Source organism: Arachis stenosperma, chromosome 6 (genome assembly GCF_014773155.1).
Source record: "Arachis stenosperma cultivar V10309 chromosome 6, arast.V10309.gnm1.PFL2, whole genome shotgun sequence".
Classification (NCBI taxonomy): domain Eukaryota; kingdom Viridiplantae; phylum Streptophyta; class Magnoliopsida; order Fabales; family Fabaceae; genus Arachis; species Arachis stenosperma.
Window position 1 is genome coordinate 8,226,962 of NC_080382.1, and position 10,856 is coordinate 8,237,817.

A 10,856-nucleotide genomic window follows, 5' to 3' on the forward strand; every position below is an offset into this window, starting at 1 on the left:
ATAAAAAAAAATTCAGTTAACTCTAATATTTGTTTACACTATGAAGGACCTAATTATAAAATTAAAAATAGTGTAGACATATAATTCAAAAAAAATATATATAGAGACATAATTGCAAATTTGGTAAAAATAAAACTATAAAAATCAAAGACTAACTAAACTAATTTAATAACATAATTATTATTACATGTTAAATTTGATAAAATAAAAGTTATTCTTTTTGACATAAACTTTAAGAAAATTATTATAATTTAAATTTAATTATTTTATTAGTCTTTATAATTTCACCAAATTTTTAATTATATTTTATATATTTTTTTAATTAAATTCCTATAATTATTTATCCCGAATACTGATAAATCACCAAATTATGTTTTTTATTATTTTTATATCTTAGTACCCGAAATGTAAGCACATATTTAAATTAATAAATATTCTATAAATAATATATTTTGAATTTTTTATAAATATTAAATATATTTATTTTAAATATAAAAAATCCCTCTTTTCTCTCATCTCTCTCCTCATTTTCTTTCTCTCTCTTCTCTTCTGTCATTCTCCCCTCTCTTTTCTTCTTTCTTTCCTTTATTTATTTCTTATTTTTATTTCTCTTTTTTCCATCATTGTCTATAAACAAAAGTTGACTATTTTCCGTATTCAGCCTTCTCTTTTTTAACATAACTCCTCTATTTTTGTAAAACCTCTCTTCTCGTTCTAAAATAAAAAAATTTCTCTCTTCATTTTCTCCCATCTCATCAATACCTACTCCAAATTAGATAAATATTATAAAGTAGAATTTAAAGTGATCAATCAATACCAAAATACTATGTTAAAACTAATTATTTCAGCTAAAAACTTTAAAATTATGATGAAAAAAAATATGGCTACTAACTAGATCTGTCAAACATCATAAATTTTCAGTTACAATGAATAAACACTCATCTTCACATCAATATCACCATCATTATCATTGTCATCAAAAAATTTTTATACTCTTATTTTATATAATTGTTAAATCTTAAAATTTTTTTTTTGCTAAATAGCTAATAAATTTTATAATTAAATAATATATAAAAAATTCATTTATAATTAAAATTAAATAAAAAATATTTAACAATTTTTAAAAAATTTAAAAAATATATTTTGTTAATGGACCCTTAATCAAATTCCTTGCCCTGTAATAAGTTTTAATTTAATGAGCTTAATCCATCTATGTAACGATTCGATGAACGTTGTGAAAGGCTAACACCTTCGCCATTTCCCCCACACAAAGCTCTTTCTTTTTTTCTGCTCCATCGACTGTGTTAAGCTATGGCTTCTTCATTTTCAATGCAGTTGATCCATACCCACAACCGTCTTCCATGGTTTCGCCATATCCAGGTTTACTTTCTTACTAACTTTCACTCCTTTTTTTAATCTCTGCAAACTTCCCCTGTTTTTCAACTCTAAAATGTTCTTTCACTTCTGAACTGCAAGTTTTGTTAAAAATCGTGCCTTAACTTGAGGGACAGGTGCTATGATATCAGGTACATTGCTAAAAATCAAAATTTTATTGCCTTTGGAACCACCCACATAGCTTCTATTCAATATGATGTCTGAAAGGGGATTTTTTTTTCCCCTTAAAAGAATTGAGTACACAAAATGGTAGTGAGTGATTAAGTATATGCCTTTATGATCATATGAGATGTTTGGGTTCCAAGCATGAAGCATGGCAACCGTTTGTGACTTTGTTTACATTAAGTAATGGTAAAAGTTTATTTCTTTTTTTTGTTTGCTTTCCAGGGTAATTATAGCCAAGATGTGGCTAAGGTTCTTAGGCCTAGTATGGTAGGTAGCAGTAGCGGATTACAGCTTGGTCATAGCAAAGGATTGGCATCAAGATCACGTTATGCCCTAAGGTTTTCTGTTTTGCAACAATCCGATCCAAAATCGATCAGATACAGGACCATGGTCTGTGTCAATGCTACAGAAAACAATGTGAGTATCTCATTTAAAACTTGTGGTTTTTGAAAGATAACACCTAAGGGGGGATCTCAAACTTCTTTATTTCTGCTTATTTTTTGCCTAACTGGGCAGTAGGAGAAAGGTGCACTATATACTTGGTACTAAATTAGTTATTCCTAGGAACAACTTATTCCTGAAATTTAGACCAATTCTTAATTGTAGAATCATTTATTGTTTCTGTTGTTGATTGTTTCGTTTCCTTGTTAGAATCATATTTATATGCTGTCAATCCCCAATAGCAGATTTCCATTTTGCTTATTATCTCACCCAATTCTGTTACTTGTAGGTTGTAGAGCTGCAAGCCAAAGTGACAAACAAGTGCTACTTTGATGTAGAAGTTGGGGGTGAACCTGTCGGCAGGATTGTTTTGGGCCTATTTGGAGAGATCGCTCCTAAAACAGTTGAGAACTTCCGTGCTTTGTGCACAGGCAAGCAATCAAGTTTTTCTGCAGCACCATTTTTGTTGTAGTTAGACTGGTGTTATCAAATGGTTGTTCTACATGATACTCGATAGATAAATCTACTTGAATAATAATCTTTTTGCAGGAGAGAAAGGGTATGGCTATAAAGGATGCTCCTTCCATCGTATAATCAAAGAATTCATGATTCAAGGAGGGGATTTTACTGAAGGAGATGTGAGCGCTGTTATATTTGTTTCTATGCCTGCATATATTTATGATGATGAATGCATTTACTTTTACATTGCCATGGATATGCATCACTGAGATGCAACAATGTCTCAATGTGCTTTTTATTGGCTTCAGGGAACTGGTGGAATTAGCATCTATGGTCCCAGTTTTAAAGATGAGAGTTTTGCCTGTATGTCTTTGTTGCACTTAGTTTCAGTTTTTTTTTATAGTGATTGGTACTTCAAGTTTAGATTTAACCTTTTTCCAATTTTAGTTAACCTTATGGAGATTCTCCTTTCAACATATTTTGCAGTGAAGCATGTTGGTCCTGGGGTTTTGAGCATGGCAAATGCTGGTCCTAACACCAATAGTAGTCAATTTTTTATCTGCACGGTAAAGGTGAGAGACATACACTGTCCTCCTTATTTTAGCAAATTACTAATCTGTTAACTTCAATGAAAGTAAAAGAACCAAAATAGTGATAAGCATAACATCAGTATCTATAGTTTGATAGTGAATGAAACAGATACATGCCGGTCTTCCCTTGTTTCGCAGTATAAGCTTTCATAACAAAAGCTTTTGAATATCAATCTGGAACATATTTCTTCATATATAATTATTTTCCAGTTCAAGTTGATATATTCAGTAATTTCATGATTGATGCAGACTCCTTGGCTAGACAATCGTCACGTGGTGTTTGGACACGTCATTGATGGAATGGATGTTGTGAAGACACTTGAATCCCAAGAGACAAGCAGAATGGATATCCCTCGGAAGCCTTGCAGAATTGTTAACTGCGGTGAGCTTCCTTTAGATGGTTGATTCTTGTGAGGAATTCCGGCACATTTTCTCCGACTTACGGTAGTCAGTACAAATTATTTTCTTCCTAATCTTATGAATCATGTTTGTGTGTTTGAATTATCATTATCACTACTGAATCGGATGCCATTAAGACCAGAGAGACAACACTCTTGTTTTGTATTAGTAGATCAGAGCCAAATTCCTATAGAGGAGATAGTGTTGTCTTTTTCTTGAGAAATCATTTTTCTCTATGTTTTAACCAATGCCAAGGATTGAAACATGACTAACAACATGAAAAGACAATAGCATGAGAAGATCCAAATCCAGCGGGGGGAAAAAAAGAAAAAAGAAAAGAAAGGAAACAATAATGTGTACTAGAGTGTTCTAAGTGTAGCACCTGTGATGTAGGAACATGTTAGTGGCTCACAGAAGCAATTTATAAATGTATATTACTAATGTGAATGTGCAAAGTTGGTTCATTGCAAACTTTTGAAGTGGTTATGTGGTCATCATCTTTGACATTTACTTGATTTCCAGCATTATGATTAAAATTTCCACCCACTAAATAGGACTTAGGAGGTGCCTTTTAGTGGTATTTTAATTATTACTCCAAATCTCCAATGCATGTTGGCATGTGTGGTTTAGGTGACAAAAAAAAGAGATATTATAATGGGAAAATGGTAAACCCATAATGATTTATAAATTTGTCAATTGAATAAGGTTAGCTCTTTGCTTTGGAATTTTAGCAGGCTACCACTAACAGAACCAACCCTTCAAAGAAATTTATGATTATACAACTCAATGGGCAGAATAGGAATCCATATCCAAGCAACAATCTTCTTAACCTCATTTTCCGATTCAAGGAAGAAGGGTCTCCACCTCTGAACGATTAAATAATTTTCCGCAATCATCTATGGTCCACCAAGAAGCGCGTAAGAGTAGTCTTCCTCATTTGAAAAATGAACAAAAAAATAGTCACGATCCATATCAATAACATTAATCTTACTTTTTTTCACCCAATCTCTATTGAGACGTTCTAAGAACCCTAATCCCAACTATTTTGCCAAGAACTTTGACAATAAGAGCTGTATGACAGAATTTGCACCATTCATCAAACTCTTCTTTAGAGACTGAAATTTTAGGACATGGATCAAAGGGTTTATCGCCTTTGAGAACTTCTTCCTCCTCATGATACCAACAGTTCTCCGGAACCGGTGAATGGTCCTCTACATCCTCCATGGAAAGATTGTCTTCATTCACCATGATACCCAGTGCTAATAGCTGCGTATCTTTGCACGACACAATATGAGATGCAAAGGCCTTAGCATTTTTACCATGTGTATTGTGTATTGTGTTAGTGAGCTAAAAATAAGGATTGTTTTCGTTTCATTTAATTTTGTTTTTAATATTTTTTATTTGTATTAAACATTATTTTTAAAATTTTTTAATTTTATCTTTAATATTTTATACAGAGTTAATATTCAGGGATAATTTAAAAAATTAAAAATATTAAAGACAAAATTTAGTGATATTTTAAAAGAAATTGCAAATGTTAAGGATAAAAAATATATTTTACTCTAATATGTAGTGTGTTGAAATAATCATGCTACATGTACACCTAGTTACTAATATAAAAATATATATTGAAGTATAAAATATACATTAAAAATAAGAATAAATAGTATTTTTTACCATGAAAAATTTAGACGTTGACAAAACTGACTATGAATAATTTAAATAAACATTGTGCCCATAAATGATTATATTCATAGCTGTCAAAACCGAACCAGTAATCAAATCGATTAAGTAATTGGTTTATTGGTTCAACCGATGAGTTACTTGTTGAACTAGCAAAATCAGTTTCACGTAAATAAAAAATATAAAATAGTTTAAAAATCTAAAATTAAAATTTTAAATAAATATATATATATATCTTCACTAATATTTTAAAAATAATCAAGTTTCAACAAATTATAATCAATAAATTATAATCTGATTATTATTATTAAATAAGTAAAATTCTAGTATTTTTCATAATATTTTTAATTTTATTTTTATATTAAAATAAATATTTTTTATTTTAATAACTAACTAATTAGTTTATATTTATTATATTATTATATATTATATATTTTTATTAAAAAATAATATTAATAAATATCATATAATCATAAAAAAATAATTATATTATAATTAATAAAAATATTGATATTTTTTATTTATACATATTTAATTATATTTATATTAATAATTATGAATATTAAAAAATATAATTAATTTAAATATAAGTGAGTATAAAACTAAAATAATATACTATTATACATTTTTAATATATAATTAATAATTAGTATTTAAAACAATAAAAAACAACATAGATTAGCGGTAAGGAGAATATTCAATAATGAATTTATCAGTATTAAATGCAAGTTTTAGTGTTGTCGAAAATTCACTTATAAAGAGAAAGAATGAGAAGGTCCATGGAAAATACTTTTACAGGTTGAACGTGGTATTGATGGAATTTGGCACATTGACCAATCTGAGACCCCCACATTCCCAATTTCTTCCTTAACAGGCAAATCAACAGATCTGTTTAACTTAGAAGTGGTTGGAGGTGGATTATTATGCCCAATTATAAAAGCCGATACCAACATCGTTAGCAAATCCAACAATGCATTCAAAAGATTCAGAACTTTGCTGTAGAATGCACACCATAACATGAGATAAGAATATGTCGCTCACAGAGGTAGAACTTAGTTCAGATAAGAGGGGGTTATGGTCTTTTTAAATTTTTATTAAAAAAATTAGTAATATTTTTTTAAAAAATAAAAAAATAGTTAAGTTAACTTAAATATTTTATTATAATTTAAAATACCAAAATTTAATCTTCATCTCTTATTTTTATTGTACAATAATTTTAGTTTTAAACATTCAAAACATGTTGGATTTAGATTAAATTAAATGTATTCGTATTTCGCAACTTTCCATTCAATAAGAACCACTCCCTCTACTTTTGAATTCAAATATAAAAAATTAGATATTTTTTATTTATATAATTTAATATTATTTTATATTTGACTATTTATTTAATTTAATTTTTATATGATAAAAAATATTAGAATATTTAATAAGTATTGGTACTATCGTATTTGTATAAATTGATAAAAAAATCAATAAATATTATAAATTTTAATATTTGTCGTTCTAACTTCTTTTTTACATATTTTACAGCATATATATTCAAATTTTTATATAAAATAATCATGAAAAATCAAAGATTTGATGCATTTTTTAAGAGGAAGGTTAATATTTAAGAAGGAGAACATATAACTTTTACAATATCAACACCTGTAGATAGTTCTTCTATTTTAATGAATTACGAAAAAAGTGAGATACAACCTTCAAAAATTCAAAGAGTTGCATTTAATTAGTTTGACCTTAATTTTTTGAAACGAGACCCTGAAAAAAGCTTCAAATTTGGTAATATCACCCAAATCAGAGAGATAGAATTAGACGAGCTTATCTTAAATGAAATCCATATCAAAAACATATTAACAATTATTTTTTATTTGGCCCCTCCAAAATTTTATTTCAAGTTTCGTCATTGGTCACTCATTGCATAGGATGTTAATATACGACGTGTTACCTGATTGGGTAGAATGAAAACTGAAAAGCCTTGATTCTTCGTTGATATAAGCCAAAATGTTCCTAAATGCTATCCAATCTTACGGCTGATAATTGACAATGAATAAAGCTTCTTCTAAAATTTATCAATGTGCCAGATTTTCCTGACACTACATTCAACAGCAAAAGCACTGTCAATAACTAATGAGTAATAGTTCAAATGACATAATTTTTCCATACTCAATTAAGAGATTGTGAGTTCGAGTCTCCTATCTTTAATAAAAAAAACACTGTCAATAACTTTTTTAAGCTACATTCAAACTCACATTCGATTCGATGCTGGTAAATTTATCGGTGGACGCTTGTATTTTTTCTTTAAAATTATCTATGCCTCTCACTAAATTTGTCTAATTTTATCTTTATAAATTGAGGTTTAGAGATTTCAATAAAAAGAAAAAGATGAACAAAAGAACTACAGTCTTTAAAAAAAAATGTTTGATTGACATTACTAATCAATAATCACGTTGGATTAAAAATTAATAGAATTATTCATAGACTAACTTCCCATAAAATTATCAAATAGATATAATTATTTATTGATATACTGTTTATTTAAATTAGTCATAGTCAATTTTATTTGTGTCAAAATTTTTTATGATAAAAATATTATTTATTTTTTAAAATAAATTAAAAAATATAAATTTATACACAAATATATAATAATTAATTTTAATGTATTTATAACCTTTTGTGTTGAAATTAAGTCGAAAAGAAACAGCACTCAAATCCTCGGATTTGGCTCCTCTGAAGTTGTTTATTTACTTTAGAGAGAAAAGTAACGCAATATAAGCCATTGATAACATAAACGGTTTTGATCATCTTAAATAAATAAATAATAAATAAATACATTAAAAGAACCTTGAAAATCATGCAAGCAGCAGTTTCCAAAACTGCGCGATTTTAATCTTTCATCTTTTTTGAATTCTGAATAATTTTTTGAAAAATTTAATAAAAAAATAAAATTAATTAATTTAAATTGGATCAAAAATAATTTTTTATTTTTTATTTTAATATAAAAAAATACTCATGTAAATGTACTAAATTTTTTTAGATAAATGTACTCAATTTTTTTATTTATACTTAAAATAAGAATCTAATTGAGAACAAACTAAAGAGTGTTTAGAATAACTAATGATGTGATGTTGGTTTAATAGATCTCTACTAAATTTATATTGATATACATTAAATTAATTTATTTATATTTTTATGTGTTTTTATATGTTTATGATGCTTGTTTCATGTCTAATGTTGTAGTTTAAATTTAAATGTATGACTCGTTAAAAAAAATATATTATCATCAGAATAAACAAATAATAAAAAATATAAACAAAACAATCATCTCAAATTTCTTAAAGTCATTCATTATAAATTCAAAAAAAAAAAATTACAAAGTTTAAATAAATAGTTTTTCATTCTATCATTTAATTATCTAAATTTGGTGTTGTAACTTGATTCCATGATTGAAGTGGCAAAATAGCTTGATTTTCAATATTTGAAGTGAAAATTTCAACCTGCAATATAAACACTATTATAAGAAAAATAATAATACAGAGGAACTTCAATAAGTTTTAAAAATATTAAAAAAATGATAATAAGAAATGAAAAATATTACAAACCTCACAATTTTGGGTGAAATTTTTTTTATTGACGCCATTCTCTTGTTTGATTGTTTTTCAACCCAGCTCTTGAGTCTTTTTCTACCTTTTCGTCCTTCCTTCTTTTTCAATCCTTTCACATTTTCAAGTAATCTTTCTAACGCATCTTCATCTGAACAGCTATTAACCATTTCTTTTGCATTCAAAATATTTGAAACATCATCATCTTGATTGTGTCTACAAAAAGAATCTACTTTCTTATATGCCTCCTCTATAACTTGCTCAACAAAATTAGATGTTACTTCAAAATCTGATGATCGAGCAGCTAATTTGATTGCTTTGAAACATATATTCTTGTACCGTGCTGTAGCATCCGCTCTAGTATCACTTTGAACAACTTTTCCATCTGAGTCATGAACAATCATCTTTCTTACTTCTCTAGTCCATCTTTTCATAATGTATTGAGCCGGAATTTGCTTCACATCCCAAACATTTAAAACTTTTAAACAATGACAACATAAGAATCCCATTGTTTCGAACATTCCACAACTACAAGAAATAATTATATCTTTCATATTGCCGGATACAGTGTATTCTCCATCTTTATCAAAAATAGCAACTTGATATTCAGACATTTGATTGTTCTCTGTACGAGAAACAATATATGCAGCAGAACTCCAATCAAACTCATTTTAAAATAAATCAAATGCATTAGGAGTATATACCTGTGCAGCATGCTTCAATAACGGCGAATGAATCATCTTAAGTCTAGGAAGCTTTTGTCTTGCATTGTATTCAGCTTGTAGCTCTTTGTATCGCTTGCCACCAACAGCTCGCTCAAACTGTTTGAGAAAATGTATTATGTCTAAATTTGACCGCATAAAATCTTTCAAATCACTGTTAAAACTTTCACTAAGTTGAGTACTTCGCATTCCAATAGTATACACCTTCTTCATATACCAATGAGCCCATTTTTCCTTCACTTTATAAATACTCTTCAACCAAGAATTGTCTTCCACTTTGTATCTTTGAAGCAATGCATCCCATGTCTCTTGAAATTGAAACTGATCTTCAGAATTATACATACAAGCTTTGAAATCTCTCAAGATAAAAGAACCATCTTTCAACTTATTCCCTAAATGTCGAATAGCATTTTGCATAATATGCCAGACACATAATCCATGATATGTTTCAGGCATTTTTTCTACCAAAGCACTTGCCATAGCAGGATCTTGATCAGTGAAAATAGTTTTAGGCTTTTTTTGCATGTGAGCTTCCAAAAATGATTCAAATAACCACATAAAAGATTCTTTTGATTCGTCATACAAAAGAGCAGCGCCAAATATTACTATTTCTCGATGGTGATTGAATCCACAAAAAACACCCAATGTTCTATTTTCTTTGTTTGTGCAGTATGTAGTGTCAAATGTGATTACATCACCAAAGATAGCATAATCAATAACCATTCTTGCATCAGCCCAGAAAATATTTGTTATTTTCTCTTCGTTATCTAACTGTATAGCATATTGAAATGAGGGATTATCAAGTAGTTGCCGATGAAAATACTTTAATAAACTACCTGCTTCACCATAGGCCAAGTCTCGCTTTCGTTTGCTTCGAAGATAGTTCTTTTGGTCTTGTTTGGTATATCCAAGGACATCTTTACCACCAGCTTGTAAACTTGTTAGTTCATGTGTTTCCTTTGGTCTTATGCCAGCTTCATCTGCCAAATCTATTTGCAATGCTTGTACTTCTGAAATCTTTCTTTGTGATGGCATCATATGACTGGTTTTCGGAATTTGCAAAATATGATTGTGATTTAACTCAAGGTCACAAATCACATATTTTTTAATATCTCGAGCAAACTTGAGTGACATTCTTACTTGACAACTTGTTCTAGTCTCGGCGCGAGGTTGCTTTGTTAAATGATCCCGTTTATCTGGTCTTCGTTGGCCTTCCTTTGCACAAACAAGTCTAAAACTACTTACAGAATTATCAAGCTTGCATTTATTTGCATACAATTGTCGAATATCAAAACCCATCATTCCACCATAACTTTTCCAGAAGTCTTTAGCTTCTAGTACTGTGTCAAATTTCATGCCTAATTTTGGTATTTTTTTTGCTATAATTGGCCTGAATAAAAATA

At 28.6% G+C, this 10,856-nt stretch overlaps 1 protein-coding gene across 1 annotated transcript; it reads left to right on the top strand.

Moving 5' to 3' along the window:
* Positions 1-1,219: 1,219 nt before the first annotated feature.
* LOC130935962 (peptidyl-prolyl cis-trans isomerase, chloroplastic) lies at positions 1,220-3,984 on the top strand. The gene is made up of 7 exons (XM_057865904.1): positions 1,220-1,380; positions 1,783-1,977; positions 2,291-2,432; positions 2,551-2,639; positions 2,769-2,823; positions 2,947-3,032; positions 3,300-3,984. The coding sequence occupies exons 1-7, from the start codon at positions 1,312-1,314 to the stop codon at positions 3,453-3,455; spliced, it is 792 nt and encodes a 263-aa protein (XP_057721887.1). The 5' UTR covers positions 1,220-1,311; the 3' UTR covers positions 3,456-3,984.
* The last annotated feature ends 6,872 nt before the right edge of the window (positions 3,985-10,856 follow it).